Here is a 19,709-nt window from a genome sequence, read left to right on the forward strand (position 1 = left end):
TAGTTTTCATATGCCTTTTTGAAACAGTAAACTCTTGATGTTCACGGAATGGCCTTTTTCCAGAAGAATTGCTATGGTCAATTCTCCGTCACCCAAAGTAGTTCTCACTTAAAAGGTAAAGGTTCCCCCGCACATGCGTGCTAGTCGTTTCCGACTCTAGGGGCCAGTACTCATCTCCGTCTCAAAGACGAAGAGCCAGTGCTTGTCCGAGGACATCTCCGTGGTCATGTGGCCGGCATGACTAGATGCCAAAGGCGCATGGAACGCTGTTACCTTCCCACCGTAGTGGTCCCTATTTTTCTACTCGCATTTTTAAGTGCTTTTGAACTGCTAGGTTGGCAGAAGCTGGGACGAGTAACAGGCGCTTACTCTGCTACACGGCACTCGGGATTTGACCCGCCAAACTGCCGACCTTCTGATCGACAAGCTCAGCATCCTAACCCACTGAGAAAAATTAAATCTTGCCTCGTCACAGAGAAGATATTTAATGCCACAGTTCTTGTTACTCAAATGGTACTTACAGGGATCGTTTCTGCATAGGTGTATTTTCGATCTAGTTGTGGTTTCAGGTAATCCATTCTATCACTAAATGTCATATGAGACACATTGCTGCATGCTGTTGCTGGCCTACACAATGAAAAACAAATAGGCACAAAAGGACCTTGAGGGTAATCAGAGAAATTAAATCATGGTTAGTGTTGTTGATTCTGCACCTAAATAATCAGTACCATCACTTTTAACTGCTTCAAGGTTATAAGAAAGTATATAGAGATTTAGTTCCTTTATCTTTTTCTTAAACCTTTTGTATGCATCATCTTTGTGATGAGATACTACATTTCATGAATAAAGAAACTATTCTACTGTATTTTTAATGGATAGAAACATCTGCATTTGCATGGATTTTTGCAAGTTCAGAGTAGTAAGAAATAATTATGTATATGTAATGTATAGTAGCTGGATTTATTCAATAGTAGGAAGGTGTACTGAACTCATAATTCCATTATAATTTCCATGTTTTAAAATTTGAAAACAAAATTATATGCACAAAATGAACTGTGTGTGCTGAGAAGTGGGTTATTTTTGCAATTTGAAAACTTACAGTCAGATAGCTGTGTTTTGAATCCATTTTAAAGTCATTTGCATGCCAGTAAATCTTAATAAAAATACACATTCTGATGGCAGGGGGCAGTTTGTTTATGTCAGGTCTGCAAAAAGATCACCTTCACTGATGATCTGCTGTGGGGCAGCAGATCCAGCATTTATCAAAATCTGACCAGGTAAACAAGATGAAGTTTTATTTTGGGGAAAATGCATGGCTGGGTTTCATGTGCTTCAGCAGTCTTGATGCCAAGATAAGGGAGGGGGGATTGGCTGTAATCATAAAGGATTTTGTTCTTGAAATAGTGGGGTGTGAATGCTTATATGTCAGACTGAGCTGCAGAGACAAGCTTAGAATCCTTTCGGTGTAACAACAACCCTAATGTCTGGCAGGATCCTGCCACCCAGACTTCTAGAAGTAATTTTCAGGTTGGTGGTAGAGACCTTTTAGTATTGGGGAACTTCAGCCTCTGTGCCCTGGGGACTGGCTCTGGTAAAGCTCAGACGTTCCCATCACCCCATTACTATGGTCAGATAATGCCCTGACTCAATTGTGATTGATAGCCACCCATGATCTCCATGGCGTGAGGAAACCTATTTGGATCAGTCCAATTGGCTTCAAAAGGGTGTTTGGAGAATTATTCAACTTTCTGGTGAACACTTACGTTCAGTGCCTGGTGAGCAAAGGACAACAGGAGGCAAACCAGGCACTGGACATTATTGCTTCCAAGTGGCCTCTTTCTGTTTAGTGCCTTTGAGTCCTCTGGGAATCAAGCACTATAAATGGCACTTGGAATGCTTGTGGAAAAAAAGGAGAAATGAACTTGCTCATGTCTGGGCCTACCTCATGGCTGTGGGAGGGGATGTGTACCTAACTTCTCCTCCCTCTTTGCACTGGTGTGCTGTTGTCCAGTGGCTTTGTTTAAGGTGACCAATTCCCTACTGGGAAAGGGTCAATATAGAGCAGGGCTTTTCAACCGGTGGTACACCTACCACCTGTGGTACTTTGCCACATGGCAGGTGGTACGCAACTACTAGCCAAGTGTAGTGGGGGAGGGGAATGAGCCGAAGCAACCCAAGCCTGAGGGAGTGGCAGCTGTAGGACTGTCTGGCTCGGCAGAAGCCCCAGGAACTGGCAGGGCTCCAGCTGATTGGCTCTAGCTGATTGGTGCTTCCAGAAGCAGCTTGGAGCTGGAGGTGAAGTGAAGGAAAGGGGGGGAGGAGAGGAGAAGCTATAAAAGGAGGTAGTTTGGGCAGGAAAGGGGGGGAAAAAGACAACAGGGAAAGGTTTAATCCCTTTAAACAAATGTAATTAGTTTTACCCCCTTTAACTGAGTCTGTCTATGGCTTTTAGAAAGTTTTCTTTCAAGGTAAACGGGTTTAATTTAAGGCTAAAGCTTTTTGCAATTGCCAGAGCCTTTCAGTCTCGGATTGCAACATTGTGACACATGACACACCTGAGGCAGCTTAAAGAAAAAAAACCCTGAGTTTGCACTTGATTCCTGTGTCTTTAAGGGTACAGGGAAGGGATTGGGTGGGGGTGTATGCATTCTTACTACACTGTGGAAAGAGTTCAGAAGGGAGAGAGGAAGAAGCTAGCTCAGGGGTCTACAAACTTAGCAACTTTAAGTCCTATGGACTTCAACTCCCAGAATCTTCAACCAGTCATGATGGCTAAGGAATTCTGGGAGTTGAAGTCCACAAGTCTTAAAAGTGCCAAGTTTGAAGATCCTTGAGCTAGCTGGTAGTGGTGCATATTAATAAACATGGATAAATTTATCATATATTTTTCAGTGCAAAGGAAAAGTGATTCAGCAAAGGAACAGCCACCAAAGAAATTAAGACTGATACTTTTTTCCCTTTTTTAATACAGTTTGTAATATTTTATTAGATTATAGAATAAAATACAAAAATACAAAAGCAAATAGTAGGACACAGTGGGGAGGAAAAAGGGGGGAAAAGTGAGGAGGAGAAGGGAAAAAGAACAGACTTCCTCTGTTGCAGTAGAAGGAAGCACTAACATTGAACGTCAACTTTTTACTTTTCCATAATATTATAAACTAGCCATTTCTATAACAACAAATGAATCTAATCAGTAAAACCCAAAATCCATCCCCCCCTTTTTTAAGTCATCACGTTTTTGACACCTTGCTAAGCACTGGTTGTACTCAAATATTGGCATGTCCTAAAAATGGTACAATCTGTGAAAAGGTTGAAAAGCCCTGATATAGAGGCCTCACACAACTATCACCAAACCCACAGTATTTTGCCAATACTGTGATTCACCAAAGTGTTGACACCACTTCAGCCCAATCTTTGGTAATGATTAAAGAACTATTTTGCCATACAGGTAGTCCTCCATTTACCACCTTAATGGAATCTGTCAGTCATAGTCATATCTCATGACAGTCATAAAGCAGGTCATCATGTGACCAGTCCGATTTTACAGTCTTTTCTTGCAGCAGTGAATAAGTGAGCGCTGTGAAGCAAATTTAGTGAGATCATTAAGCAAACCCATTGCTATGGACCGTTTTTGCTGAAAACCAGAAGTAAATGCCAGTTTTCAGCAAAACTGTCTTAAATTGCAATCACATGACCACAGGACTCTGCAAGAAACCATAGATGCAGGCTGGATGCTGAGCAGTCATGGGTCTTGGGTAGGGGGGCTGGCTGTTGGAACTTTGGAACCAGATCATAAGTACCTCTGTGGGGAAGTCTATTGTAACTACAAACAATCGCAAAGCTACTAATTATATGTTGAGGACTACTTGTACTATCTAGGACTTCTTTTGGCCTGAAAACTGTGAGGATTTGGGTGCTAGGTGTTCTCCACTACTTGTTCTTTGCACATTCTGGCTCTTGTGAGGAGCAGGTAGACAGGTAATTGCTAGGATCTAGGAGGCTGTGAATGCCTTTCTGTGGAAGAGGATGTACTACAGTCTTCTGAAGAGGCCATTTCTGGATACAACTGGTTTAGATTACTATAATTTGATCTCCAACCTCTCCTTTGTGAAGAAGGTTGTTGAGACAATGGTGATAGACCATAGGTGTCAAACCTGATCGCATCATGTGACATATCGTGACATATTGCAACATTTTTTTCCCTTTGTGAAGCCAGAGTGGGCATGGCCTGTGCATGACGCATCCAGCCCATGAGCCGCCAGTTTGACATCCCTGTGATAGTCTATTGCAGCACCCTGAAAGAAGCAGATTCTTTCATCTCTTACCAGTAAGGGTTCAGGCCTTGATATGGGACAGAGATAGCACTGGTTCCATTCAACTTCTGGCAGTGGGCAGAGTTAGCCTGCAATACTGCTTTCTGACCCCTCCACCACCACAGTTCCCAACAACCTCTCCCACATCCCATGACCTTGTTAAGTATGCTGCTCCATCAAAATCATTGTTTGGTGTGGCTAAGGATGAAGTATGCCTGTCAAACTGCTTCATTTTGAATCCCTGAAGCGGGGTAAATGTCAACCGGATGTTTTGAGAAGATAAGAAAAAGCCCGGGCACAGAAAGGGAAGTGAAACTTCATATGTAATACTAATTGGATAATGTGATTTATGACATGTAAATAAGGGCAGGAATTCTGTATGATATGATGTGTTAAGGGGAGGAGATTTCAGATTCTGGCATCCGTCCATGAGTGCCAATGTTTCGTTTCATTATTAAGACTTTTTAGATAAACAATGCCCGAATTTTGTTTGAACTGTCTCATTAATCGGAACCATGACATCCCTATTCATAGAAAAGTGCCCATCTTCTCTTAGCATGTTACATGATACATTATACATGAGCATACATGATACATTATACATGAGTTCTTACCTTTTCCTAATATTTTCCAAGCTTATTAAGTCATAAGGATCTTTCTGAGCAGCAGTTTGACACTGAGGTAGAACTGCAGATAACAGCCTGGTAGATCTTTGGGGACTGATATCCGTCACCGCTCCTTTTGAAAAAGTCGGGGTTAATCCAGTTTCTCCTCTCTAATTAAAGTGATGGAAAGGAGTGAAAGCATCTGAGAAATAATTCTTGCTTCTCCATGTCTATTTTCATTTGATATCTTTTGCATCATATAGATACTTCATTTTGATAATTATACACATATTATTTAAAAAGTAATTTTAGTGTATACCAAAATAAAAAAAACTTGTTTTTCCAGTTTAGATGAACGTATACTTTAAAAAATGTAGGGATGGACATGAAGCCCAAGGAGTACCATTGGAATCAATTACTGTAACTCTGGTTATTCTACAGATTAATTGTTCTGGGAACAAAACTGCAGGAGAGAGTGCAATATAGGTCACCTTGAATTCAACCTGCATAGCTATAGTCAAGACAGAGATGTGGCTTTTTCATTTGCAGAACTAATGTGTCTTGAAATCCCAACTATAAGAATGATGAAATTACAGACAAGGTTCTCTCTCTCTCTCTCTCTCTCTCTCTCTCTCTCTCTCTCTCTCTCTCTCTCTCTCTCTCTCTCTCTCTCTCTCTCTCTCTCTCTCTCTCCCTCCCTCCCTCCCTCCCTCCCTCCCTCCCTCTCCCTTTTAAGATTTATGTCAAGTCCTTTAGATGCATTTTGTTGCTCTCTTAATAGACTGCAGGATGCAAAAGAAAAAAGCCCACCTTTATACAGGTAGTCCTCGACTTAGGACCACAATTGAGCCCAAAATTTATGTTGCTAAGTGAAACATTTGTTAAGTGAGTTCTGCCCCATTCTATGATCTTTCTTGCCACAGCTGTTAAGTGAACCATTGCAGTCATTGAGATAGTAATATGGTTGTTAAGGGAAACTGACTTCCCCATTGACTTTGCTTATCAGAAAGATGCAAAAACTGATCACATGATCCCAGATTACTGCAACCGTCATAAATATGAACCAGTTGCCAAGTGTCTGAATTCTGATCACAAGACTGTAAGTTGAGGACTACCAGTATTAGGCACACATATCTAAACTGTAAAAGTCAAAAATATCATACAATATGGTGGTAGAGATATAGAAAGTGAATTAATGACACCTAGTGGTCACCCATATTTTTGCAGTCTAGATATGGTACAGGTAGTCTTTGATTTATGACCAATCACTTAGCAACCATTTAAAGTTCAAGAGGACTTACAAAAGAGATTCAAAGTTCTGATGTCTATCTCCTCCCCCACAGACACATGACTTCATTTTGGGCACTGAGTAATTGGCCTGCATTTATAGCAGTTTGCAAAATCCCTCAGTCACGTGATCAGAGTTTATGACATTTTCTTCCAGAAACCAAGGACTACTTCCAGTTTCTGGCAAAAAAAAATCCATAGAGAACAATGGCTTTGCTTAACAACTCTGGTGTTCTGCTTACAACCACAATAAAGGTTGTAAAATCGAGCAGGGTCATATGGTGACCCACTTAATGACTGCTATCATTTACGATTAAAATAGTGGTGTCAGTTACGGCCATAGGTCGAGGGACTGTATTCCAAGACTACGTTACATAGCTTATATACATTATATAAGTTTATTATGACTCTACTCTTATTTGCAAGCCCAGCCTTTCAATCCTACAGTCTTTCCTTCAGTGTTTCTTACATTGGCAAGACAGACACTATTTTCTTTTGCCAATGTAACAAGCAATACCTGATAACATGGAGATGTTATTTTTGGCATGCAAGATTTCGGCCTCAGGGGCAGCAGGGACACCATCTGTGGGAAAGGATCCACATCAGTTCGTGGTTTTTGTTGCCGAGCATGCCAGATTTTCAGCTTGGTAACAGTGGCCTGAATGGCAGCTTTATGAGTGACACAAAATCGGGGACCCCTGAAAAAAAGAAAGACTGGTTATGGCTAGATATTATATTTGGGGGCTTAAAGAAAGCAAAAAATGATCGTCAAAAGACTGAACAACATAAACTGTAACTTAATGAAATAAAACTGTTGCCCTTTTCCTTGTGAAGCTACTGTTTTGTCCATTCCTAACAATGTGAACTGTTTTAATTATTATGACCTCTTTCAAAGATTCTCACAGATTGTTTTCCGAGATAAATTTCAGTTAGCATGAAGTTAACAGACATTAACAGTTTGCCTGCATATCAGAAAATGGTTAAGAAATAAAACATGCTAAATAAAGAGGAGGAAAAATAGGGCAACAGAACTAATAGAATTATTATATGAAAAATTAAAGCACAAAGAAACTTTTCCAACCCCCCCCCAAACTTCTAAAACTCACAAAATAAAATATATCAGACTTTAGAATTCGCCTAAAATTATTTTTTAGAACAGCCTTAATAGAAACCAGCAAAGCCTGGAACTCTTTGACTTCAAACAAGAAAAAATATCCCTCTTTGGAGTCAAAACCATTTAAAGCAAGGGCATTCTAGTCAACAATTGTTAGTAGAAATGGCTCAAGCATATAGATGGTGCTAGATATAGTGGATCAACATTTTTCCATCCATCCAGAAAGAAAAAGATTTTCAAGTAACTTGATCAAATAATTTGGAGTTGCTTTTGTTTATGATATCCCTATTTTTGGCATTTCATATTTGGTTTTTTTTTTCATTTTAGTTTCACCTTTCATATATGGGACATAGAAGATTGAAAATATTTTTGTGAAATGTATCTGTTTGTTTGTTTGTTTGACTTTTATCCTTTATTACTTTACCGTACCAACATTCCTCTTTTCTGAGAGATTTAAGATTACATTTTTGAACTGTAAGAACTCAGACCTTCAATCTATCAAGCAAAACCCACTGTCATCATTTTTATACACTATCGTTTGAATAACATCATGAAAATAAAGGAATTATGGACAGAGAAATTTTCTGCCAGTGGGAACAATTATTTAGTGGAACGGCTTGCCTCTAGAAATTGTGGGTGCTCCAATACTGGAAGTTTTTAAGAAGAGATTGGACATCCCAAAGGTGCTTTTCCAAAAGGCAACTGGACTTTCTTGGTTATTTCTTTGAAAATATTTCGCTTCTCATCCAAGAAGCTTCTTCAGTTGAACAGGGGTTGAGCAGGGGGTAGGGCTACCAGAGCCTCCAAGATCCCTTCCAGTTCTGTTATTCTGTTATTCTAGTATACTGTTCTGTTATTCAGATCCCTAGATCATAAAAGGATAGCCTTCGGTCTGTGACTCCAACCCTCTAGAGCAGGGCTTTTCAACCAGTGGTACGGGTACCACCTGTGGTACATTGGCACCTGGTAGGTGGTACGCGACCATCCAAGAAAAGTGGTAGCAGGGGAGGGGAATGAGTTGAACTGGTGGCAGTACCACATAAGCCTGAGCGAGAGACAGCTGGAGCTGCAGGGCTGTCAGGGCTCAGCAAAAGCTCCAGGATCAGCACTTCTTCAGGGCTGTCAGGGCTCAGCAGAAGAGTCAGGATCACTGCCAAGCTACAGCTGGAGCTCGGCGCTGATACCGGCGCTTCTGCTGAGCCCAGAAGTGCCGATCAGCTGGAATGTTGCAGCATCTCCAGGGTCTTGTGATTTACATTCAGATGCTTGGCAACTGATGCATATTTATGATGGTCACAGTGTCCCAGGGTCATGTGAAATGACCAAAACCTGCTGTAACCACCCAACAGATGGGGGGGGGAAATAAAAACCAAATACCCACCCCACCCCCACTGCCAATACTCAACACAAATGCTCACAACAATGAAAACCTCGGACAGAAGGAAGAGCACCGCCGGGCAGTCAGGCAGGTATCTTGCTCGGCTGTGGCTTGGGGGGCACTTTTTTCAGTGCCATTGTAACTTCAAACAGTCACTAAGTGAACTGTTGTAAGTTGAGTACTACCTGTACTTCATCACTTTTTTCCTTTTTTTTTTTGGGACATCAAGTTTTTGGCACCTTGCTAGGCGACTGGTGGTACTCGGATGTTGCCATATCCTAAAAGTGGTACAATGGGTGAAAAGGTTGAAAAGCCCTGCTCTAGAGCCACAGACAAAGATGCAACTTTTGAAACTCTTTTTTTCTTGTGGTGGCGGAAGCATTTTGAGGTTGTAAGTAAAATAGTGGAACAAATGGTTTAAACTTTGAAAAGGTTTCAGGCATCAATTTTACTCGTTAAAGTTCCACCACTAAAATGTACAAAATTTTCAGTCCATCTTAATCTGGGACATCATTTTGTCACCAGTAGCTTCATTGGACACAAAAAAACAAGTGTAATTCCTGGGCTGAAAAAGTTAGCTCTCTTTTCTCTTAATACGTAATAGTTCAATAAGAAATGTTGATTTCTAACTGCTAGGCAAAGAAAATACTCCAGTCTTCCCCAAATGAGCTGCTAGAATCCCTGGTCTGCATTAATTCAGATATAAATTTATTCTTCTATATGGAGATCATCCCCGTTTATGGCTTTTGAACAGCAAAACTGCAAATGAACCTTATTTGTGGCTTTATTTTACAACTAGCTCTAATTAATTAATTATAGAATTCAAGCCTGAAGCCTGCCCTCACTAGGCTGAGCATTCTATATATCAGAAGTAATATCTTGAAAGAAACTTGAAAAATGATGGGAAGCCAATGTCAATATCTCAAAAGAAATACACAAATACACTTGGGCAAGTCATCCTGTTCCCAGCTGATTAGCTGCATTTGCATTAGCTGAATGAATAAATGACGTTGCTAGAATGAAATAAGTGCATTATGAGATCCAAACATGCAATTTATGCAGATGATTCAATTACATGATCTACAGAGTCCTTGGTGGTCTCTGAGCTTGGTTGTTTTCTTGCAGATATTTCATTATTTTATTAGATAACATCATCAATACAGATGATGTAACCCACTTGGGTCATGAAATGTCTGCAAAAAAACAACGAAGCTCAGAGACCACCAAGGACCCCACAGTTCAACTCTGAGCTATAAATATTTTTTTCCTAATGATATATGATCTACTTCCATAAGGAAAGCCAGAGTTCAATACTGCGATGAACAGGTCATCACATTCAGGCAAATCTCTTTTAATCATGATGATTTTTATGTGATCATATACACATTGTCTTTGGGAATGTTTAATTGGTTTTGCCTGAATCATTATTTTTTGACTGTATCAATTAAGCCACCGCTATCATGAATAGATTCTTTATCTCATCATAAATTATTATCCTGTTCTGCTCAGATTAAGTGGTCCATTTAGGAAATCAGAACAAATGGTTTGCAGAGTATAATTTCTACACCTATTCTATCCTATCACAACAGCTACAGAGTTCAGAAAAGCAATCAAATTTAATTAAATGTACTAATATTTCATCCTTTTACCAGTAAAGAAGCAAAGGTTTCACTACTTCAGACTGAATGCACATTAAATTATACACGTTCCATTGATCACCATCCACCAGGTTGAGCTTGAAAAGAACTTCAAAGGTCAGGTAATAATCTCCATTGCTTGCCAGGTATAATTTTTTCATCCGGTCAAGCTGTCTTGAATAAAGGAAAATATTAACATAATATATGCACAGATAAAAACTGGGTAATAATTCAGAAAAAGACATCCAACTGTAAAGCTGTTTTACATTTTAAATGGAATTCCATAGAATAGAAGATGGGATGGCTTTTTTCACAAAATAAAGGCCAGGATTTAGAACAGTTAGTCACAATAGTCTTCCCATCCTGGTGCTTTCCAAAAAGCTGAGTTGGAATTTTCATCAATTACTTATATCCAGCACGAAAAGTAGGTCCAATACATTTCAAGCTCAGTAGTTTGGGGAATGCTACCTTACTCCTTAGTTACTAAAATATCAAATAAGATGTCTTCTGGGAGAAATCTTGTATGCTTTATAACCAGCTTTATACTTAAGAATATCCTTCATATTTATCCTGCTTTTTCTGCTTCTAGGTAGTCTTTGACTTACAATCATAATTGGGTCTAGAAATTCCATTGCTAAGCAAGGCATTAAAGTGAGCCATGCTTAATTTTAGTAGTTGTTTTTTTTTTTGCTGCAAATATGGAAAACAAATTTGTTGTGGTTATGGGAAATGAATTGGTCAGAAGGAAGATCTGACAAATAACCATAAATCAAAATGAAAATAGCAACTAAGCTCATTCAGTATCTTCATCTCCAAAGGTTCATTTTATATTAAAATCTGGAAATACCTTTTCTGCCTTTTAAAAGTCTTCAGGACCTTCAGTCGTTCAATATCTATCCAAAGCCACCAGTATTTTTCTCCCAAAGTTCCTCGGATGAATTTTTTAAATCTTTCAAATTCATGTCTGTTACCAATGTCATACGTCTTGTGGCTAGCACACCAAGCAGCTCTGGTTTCAGTATTATTCTTTTCTGATTTTTCAGAAATTTCACTCTTCACATCCGTTCCATCAACTGTTCCATCAACCATTCCATCAACAAAAGAAGACTTTTCAAAGACTGGCTCTATGGACCTTTCACTGCTTGCTAACTCATATATAAACACTCTAGTTATTTTACCGAAATTGATGTCAAAAGGACTGTCTTTAGGTGGCTCACCAGTGACTACTGTAACAGAGTTTTTTAGTATATATTGAACATAGGCAAAAGAAAACTCATCCAAAGTGTGAAAAGATGCCAATTCTTGATAATGGGTGAAGTCTTTACTCTTTCCCTCCTGAGGAGTAAGATCCCAGTCTTGTCCTAAGTATGCTCTTAATAATGTACGTGAAGGAGTATCGGGAAGTGACAAAGAATAACCCTCATCTCTGCGCCTTCTGGCTTCTATCTTCTGAAGAAGTGGGACATCAGTTAAGCTGGGCTTCTTCTTAACTCTGGATTCAAATCCTGCATGAAAACCACAAATCAGTCCTCCGAAGACCACCAACATACTAACATAAACGTGAATTCAAGTGTATAAAAATTGTCATATTTCAGGGTCCAGAAATGGCTTCTTTCCTCAGACATTTCTATAAATCAGAACCTAACTATGAGTAGCTGAATTAATATTATTTTACAATAAGAGCAAAGAACTGTACCAAGTCATCATAATTTGTTTCCTATCATATATGTCTGAATTTATTTTTCAGCCTGAATGCGAAAGAAAAGAATGTCTAGAGGTATGCAAAATAAATAAATAAACAAAGTGGGGCAGGAGCAATATTTTCTTTTGAACTCAGAAGAAACCATTATATTCCAGAGTTTTGGCCAAACAGTTTGAGGCCAGGCAATTCAGCAGAGTCAACACCTAGTCAACTTTTATTGATATAATATTTAGACAAAATAAAGTCTAGATGGGTTCAGTAGGCAAGTGTGGGTTGTTTCCACTATTCTCCAAGCAAGTCCCACCACAACATAATATTTGGTGCTCTTTCTGCCCACAATTTTTGTTTATCTATTTTAATTTATATATCAAACTTCTTGACCTCCCATCCCCCTCATACAGGGGCTCTTTCCCACTATCTTTCCAGCAGTTTCCCACCCACACCCCTCTCGGCTGCTGTTGGTGTCACAGCCTGGCATATTCTACCCACCAACCAGCCAATAAGCCAACCAACCAATGTCTCCAATATCTCCCCTCTGTCTCCCTCCTCTGCTAATATTCTTAGGTTTGCCATCGCTTATCCTGGCACACAATTTTGCCTGGAACATAACATTTCCATTTCATGAACATAACATTTCATGAACAGGAAAAGGTACAGTTTTGCCCCCTGTATGGATCCAAAACACCCAAACTATGTTAGTTTGAAGCCAGTGTTTCTGTGTGGATACAAGGAGCTATCTTATTTATCTTTAGCTCCTCTTCTATATTTACCAAAAATCATGCAGCCCATAAACATAAATACTCATAAAAAATCTTAAATTTGTAACGTATCTTCTCAAGGGAAAAATGTTTGTTAAAAAACCTTAATTTTAAGCCCCTTACACTTCATTTTTTCAATTCTGTGCTTACATTACAGCTGCAAGATTTTCCCGTCACATTACTATACTGTTCCTGAATAAACACAATGAAAGGACTTTTATGATATACATTCCTTAGGGATTAATTAAAGAACACCATGTAAGGAAAGCCAGGGGATTAATATGGACATGCTCGGTACTCTGTAAGTAAACGCAAGAATGCAAAAATACCACTTCCCTACATTTTTAGAGCAAGTACAATAAAAAGCAGAGTTTTTCTGCCATAATTTATAAACCAGTAATAATGAAGCTAGCATTACTGCAGCTACCTAACATTCCAAATCATACTAATAAAATCTGGTTGCAAAACAGAAAAATTTTGGTGGCACCATTTCTTAACTTTTCCAAATTCAAAACTTTGACTGAGAATGGAAGAAATGTTTTTTCTTCCAGAAGTCTCCTGGCTCCAGTCCCAACCTCAGCCCTCCTCAAATTTCAAAATGACTGTGGTTAGCACAATTTTAGTTCATTTTTGGTATTTTTTTACCATTCAAGAATGGGAACAAGTGTCTTCTGAGAAGCCAACCATTGCTCTTGTAACCCATCAACACATCCCAAAATTCCGTCTTCCCAATTGTGATCTCAGTAGTGTTTGTTGCTCCATAGGAGAGGATTTAAAGCTGGTAAATTGTCTCTAGAAACATCTTGTTCCCATTCCCAGTTTTAAGGTGTAATTAATAAAAAAAGGAGCAAAATCAGTTGGCTCTGTCTTCTGAGTGACATGCCTGTTGCGATCCTTTGGAGCTTTGCAAGACTAAATTTTGCCTTAATGCCTCAAATTTTGTTCTTTCCTGCTGCAAATGCATCGTACAGCAAATACTACTTACCTGAGTGACCACCGCAAGTAGCAGCATTAACAATGGATGAAGAGCTATACAGTTCTTGAGACTTTATATCTGAAGATAAATGTGCAATGTAACATTGTTAGGAAAGAATTGGGAGGAAGAGGACAATAGATGGGTAGGAGAAGGAAATATGTCTATTACAGGGGAGAAAGGCTGGGTGACATCATCCAAAACCATGGGGTGAGAGGTATTATCAATATGCCGAACATATCCAACTTTACATCTCCATCCCTGGTGATCTAAGTAATGCTGTAGCTGCCCTATTATGGTTCCTGGAGGCTGTAGGGTTTGGATGGGGGACAACAGGCCTAGTCCCTGGTGTGATGGAGAGGCTGTGGGTTCAAAGGCCCCTGGGATTTGGGGATTTAATTATCCTTAGTTCTGGATGGGGTTGCACTACTCCAGACAGACCCAGTACGCAATCTGGGGTTCTCCTGGACTCAAAAATCCTGCTCTGAGCAGATGGCAGTCATGGCTAGAAGACTCTTTGCGTAACTTCATGTTGTATGCCAATTACATCCTTTTGTGAGACCCTGTGCATAGTCACTCATGCCCTGGTTATTTCTCAATTGGATTACTGCAACACACTCTGCATAGGGCTACTCTTGAAGAATATTCATAAGCTACAACTGGTACAGAACACTGCAGTGCAGATAGTTCTGGAGACCTCTCGGATGCAACATATGACACCAGTGAGATGCGAGCTGTATTGTTTGCCAGTTTGCTTCCAGGTCCAATTCCAGGTGATCATTACCTTTAGCCCTTTATGTCATGGTGTGGAAAATAACTGGAAGTAGCGAGGAAATTTAAAAATAAAAATATATATGCTTTTAGTGTTATCATGTAATCATATTTTATAATAATCATTTTATAATCAATTGCCTGAGTAGATGCTTTGAGTATATGGGGAAAAATACAAGCCTCAAGTGGAGGGAGGGGGAGAACAGGAGTTACCATGGGGCCCAGTTTGAGTCACCATCTAGGAATTGTTTTTAAGTACCTTCTGGTGCCTGGTACCCCTGGCAGGTGTAGAAGATGGGAGACATCTCTCCTCTAGAATTGATAAGCATGTACATACACTGTATGGTCTGAGTAAACAGGATAGTAGGGGAGGGATCTTATTAGTATAATGTAAGCAAACAGGGGCAGAGATAATGTATTCTGTTTAGGCACTTCTGATAGATTGTAACTTCCAAAGCCTAAGCCAATGGGGCCATGGGGGAGGAAATGGGGTGCCACAATAGGATGTATAATAATATATGATTTTGGAATTTGGGGTGTGGTTCAGTGCTTGGCTACATTGCATTGTTGCCTTCCTGAATCCACCACGTTTGGCTTTGCAAACCATTACTTTTTAGACTTTGTTGCGAAGTCTAATAAACTTCTTTTCTATTTGCAACTCAAACAGAGTGGATTTCAATTTGTGACTATTGACAATGGGCCCAGAGTATCTGAGGAACCACCTTACCCTGTTGGACTTAACCCACTTCACTCGTTTCAGTGGAAAGGGCCTTCTTTGGATCTCATCAGTCAATTTCAGCTGGCGGGTTCCAGGAGAAAATCCTTTTCTGCTGTGGCCCCCAAATTCTGGAATGTTCTCCCATCACAGGTGAGATCTGACCCCACACTCCTGACCTTTCAGAAGAGCCTAAACATTTGGCTCTGCTGTTTGGCCTGGGGCCCCAACAGGGGCCCTCTACATTGGGGTGGTTCACAGGATAGAGAGGATTCTCATCATCTTCTCTTTTTCATTTTGATTTTTAACTTTCTATTCTAAACTTGAATTGTTTTTTGCACTTTTTAATCCTTATTATATTCTAAGCTGTCCAAAGTCACTGTATTAGATAAATGGGTCTTTAACCCGCGCCGGAAGGAGCGGAGATCCGGTGCCATCCGGAGCTCAACCGGCAGCTGGTTCCACAAAGCCGGAGAGCCCACAGAGAAGGCCCTCCCCCTGGGGGCCACCAGCCGACATTCTCTGACTGGAGGCACCCTGAGGAGGCCCTCTCTGTGGGAACGCACGGGGCGGAGGGGAGTCGACGCCGGCAGCAGGTGGTCCCCGAGGTATTCCGGACCCATGCCATGTAAGTACTTAAAAACCATCACTAAGACCTTGAACCTCACCCGGAAGACAACTGGTAACCAATGCAGCTCGCGGAGCAAAGGTGTAACATGGGAGTACCGGGAAACTCCCAAGACAACTCTCGCGGCCGCATTCTGTACCAGTTGGAGCCTCCGAGTGGTCTTCAAGGGAAGCCCCATGTAGAGAGCATTGCAATAGTCAAGACGAGAGGTCACGAGCGCATGAGTGACCGTACACAGGGCATCCCGGTCTAGATAGGGCTGCAACTGCCGCACCAGGCGAACCTGTGTGAAAGCCCCCCTGGTCACGGCTACTACATGATCTTCTAAGGTAAGCCGTGCATCCAGGAGGACTCCCAAGTTGCGAGCCCTATCTACGGGGGGTAAAGACTCACCCCCATAGAAAGTGATGGAACGTTTTGAATGTCCCGGGATGCCGGAATGTACAGCCACTCAGTCTTGTCAGGGTTGAGTTGAAGTCTGTTCCTCCCCATCCAGACCCGAACCGCCTCCAGGCAACGGGACATCACAGCGAGGGCATCACTGGGGTGGTTTGGGGTCGAAATGAAAAGTTGGGTATCATCAGCATATTGATGATACCCAACTCCAAAACCACGAATGATCTCACCCAGCGGTTTCATGTAGATGTTGAACAGGAGAGGCGAGAGAACCAAACCCTGAGGGACTCCACAAACGAGAGACCTAGGGGCCGATCTCTGCCCCCCTGCCAACACCGACTGCGAACGTCCCAGGAGATAGGAGGAGAACCACCGAAGAACTGTGCCTCCCACTCCCAATCCCCTGAGACGCCGCAGCAGGATACCATGGTCGATGGTATCGAAAGCCGCCGAGAGGTCTAATAGGACCAGGACAGAGGAATATCCCCTATCCCGGGCCCTCCAGAGATCATTCACCAGAGCGACCAATGCCGTCTCCGTGCTGTACCCGGGCCTGAAACCCGATTGGTACGGGTCCAGATAATCCGCTTCATCCAGGACCAGAGGGAGCTGATGCGCCACCACACTCTCAACAACCTTCGCAAGAAAGCGAAGGCTGGAGACTGGACGAAAGTTGTTCAAGACAGCTGGGTCCAAGGCAGGCTTCTTGAGGAGAGGTCTCACCACCGCCTCCTTCAAGACGGTGGGGAAATTACCCTCACTCAAAGAAGCAGATATCACCGCCTGGAACCAGCCTCGTGTCCTCTCCCTGGCTGCATAAACCAGCCAGGAAGGGCACGGATCCAATAAACATGTGGTGGAGCTCAACCTCCCCATAATCCTGTCCACTTCATCAGGGGTCACAGAATCAAACTCCTCCCAGATAACATTGACAAGACCGCCCGTGTCCTGATCGTCCGACTCTGCCCAGCTGGAGTCCAAACCGGTCCGAATCCGAGCGATTTTATCCGACAGATGTTGACCAAACTCCTCGGCATGACCCTGCAAGGGATCCTCCCTCACCTCCTGATTAAGGAGGGAGCGAGTCACCCTAAACAGGGCGGCCGGGCGATTATCTGCGGACGTGATGAGGGCAGAGAAGTAATTGCACCTCGCTGCCCTCATCGCTGCGAGATAAGACCTAATATAGGTTCTTAACCGCAACCGGTCGGATTCGGATCGGCTGGACCTCCAGCAGCTCTCTAGGCCCCGTTTCCGACGCTTCATCTCCCGGAGCTCCGCGGAGAATATTTATAAAATTACTAATTTTATTTATTCATTTATTTAAAACATTTGTGTAGCCACCCATCTTAAAGACCACCATATATATATTAAAACAAACCATGATAAAACTAAAAAAACAGAAAATCTGATGCTACATCTCACTTTCCTGATGCTATCTGCATTGTCATCTCACCCTGTCCTCATTCTATCCCTAATTGCATGTTTCCATGGAGGTTTCTCAATTAGTATCAGTAAGGTATGCACAACAGCTACATCATTTAGTATATAAACAATTACTACATTATGGCCTTCTTCCTAGATTAAGGTTCTCCATTAAGGCTGCACAGAAATAATAGTAGTTGTGATTAAGGAGAATTTATCTCACTTGTCCCTAAAAATTCATGAAAGGCGATCAACAAGTTCTTGCAAAGTGGTGAAAAGGAGAAAGAATAGGTTGAAGGACTCAGAAGAAAAATAATGTCCTTTTTTATAAAAAGATGAAATAGAACAAGTTGGAAAAAACAACACTGATAGACTGGTTGATTGATTTAGTTTGTAAGGCTGCCCAATTGTTCATCCATCCTTGTCTACCACCCTCACATATAATTTCCAATGGTTAATATTACCTTCACTTGTAGGCAATGACTTTGGAGGATCAGTTACAAAACGAACATGAGAAGATGTCACAGGACGGGTAATAGAATCAGTAGTGATCATGTTCTGACTTTGCTTGGCTAGGGTAAACCAATCCTGTGTCTGAGTAACAGTAGCCTATTGAATAAAACATTTGGTGGTTTATTTATAAATTAAATGGAGAAGACAAGTGGCAGATTTGAAAGGAGAAATGTTGGATACAAAAATCCAAAGGAATATGTGACATAAGGTAAGGAAATCATTTAAGTACACTATATCCCAATCAAGTCAAGTAAAAATAAATACAGTAAGTAGTTACCAATTAATACATTTATGCCATGGTTTCTATCAGGCAAAAATGGGCAAATCTGCTACTCGTTATCAATAAAAATGTTTTAATTAATTTTATTAATTTTTATCTCACTTATGCACCCAATAAACTGATATTCAGTCCAAAAGCCTTAGTGTAGTCAGAATGAAAACTGATAGGTTTTTTTTTCCTCCAGGGCTATCTGATCTAATTGGAAAAAATCCCTGTTGTGTAGTTATTGAAATGTCCAGGATCCAAGCAAAAGAAGAAAAAAGAGAAACTGTGTTTCATAACAATGTAAAAACTAGTCGACTTTGGAGTTATTGCAGGAATGAACTTTTTGTATGGAAGAACACAGTCACTTGTGGATGCTCTCTTGGGAACTCTATTCCACGGTTGGACAACCTGCATTTGTTAGTGGATGGGACGAAAGGGACAGGGCTACAGTTGTGCTGGTCCATCAGATTCTTTGCGCTCTTCTTTCTCACTTTTTCACATGTTCCCTTTTTCTCCCCCTCTTCTTCTAGATATGTTAAAGTTAGAAAAGAGATTCAGTTTTCACAATAACAGCTGGCACAGCAAAGAGAATTCCTCAGAGCCCCAAGTGGTAAAAGAGGAAGTAAAGAAGAAGAGGGAGACAGGTAGGGAAAAGAAGGTTGTCCTTTGATCCCCAACTGCCTCCTTTATAATACCCTCCTGGCATGAGAAGTTAACTTAAGATTTTTTTCAAAGTTTGTCATGTAGACATTGAGGGAGAGAGGCTTCAGAACACTTGTAGTTCCTCTACGTTTTCTACTGTTAGTAGTGTGCTAGACTGAGGAAACCTTCATTCAAAACTCTATTCAGCTAGGACAGGAGTGTCAAACTCAATTTCATTGAGGGCCGCATCAGCATTGCGGTTGCCCTCGGGGGGGAGGGGAAGTATGGCCAGGGTGGGCGTGGCCTACTGGGTGGGTGTGGCTAGAGTGCATATGGCCTACTAGGTGGGCGTGGCCAGCTCTACATCGTTCTCATCAAGGGTGCCTATGGGGGCCTGGGCAGGAGTGGGACAGATCTGAGGGTCTCTGGCAAAAGGAGGGTCTCTGGGCCAGGGCCAAGGCAGTGGGGGCCGCTTCCTCACTGTTTCCAGGATGGCTTCACGGGCCGGATCTGGCCCCCGGGCCTTGTGTTTGACATGTCTGAGCTAGGAAATCCCCAGGTAAGGATAGTGCCAGTCATTCTCTCTC

The 19,709-nt window shown here is 41.4% G+C and overlaps 1 protein-coding gene across 1 annotated transcript in view; it reads right to left on the minus strand.

The window, feature by feature from the left end:
• The window catches only part of RGS22 (regulator of G protein signaling 22), a gene marked incomplete at both ends in the record, with an annotated part of 79,636 nt that overhangs the window by 41,342 nt on the left and 18,585 nt on the right, over positions 1-19,709 (minus strand). Inside the window, 7 exons of the mRNA XM_081325618.1 lie at positions 522-627; positions 4,928-5,088; positions 6,723-6,903; positions 10,347-10,508; positions 11,182-11,839; positions 13,780-13,848; positions 18,167-18,311. Of these exons, the coding sequence (XP_081181744.1) occupies positions 522-627; positions 4,928-5,088; positions 6,723-6,903; positions 10,347-10,508; positions 11,182-11,839; positions 13,780-13,848; positions 18,167-18,311 (1,482 nt within the window). The remainder of the gene's footprint in view (positions 1-521; positions 628-4,927; positions 5,089-6,722; positions 6,904-10,346; positions 10,509-11,181; positions 11,840-13,779; positions 13,849-18,166; positions 18,312-19,709) is intronic.

The sequence above is a fragment of the Vipera berus genome, assembly GCF_964194415.1.
Source record: "Vipera berus genome assembly, chromosome: 3".
NCBI classification, from domain to species: Eukaryota; Metazoa; Chordata; class Lepidosauria; order Squamata; family Viperidae; genus Vipera; species Vipera berus.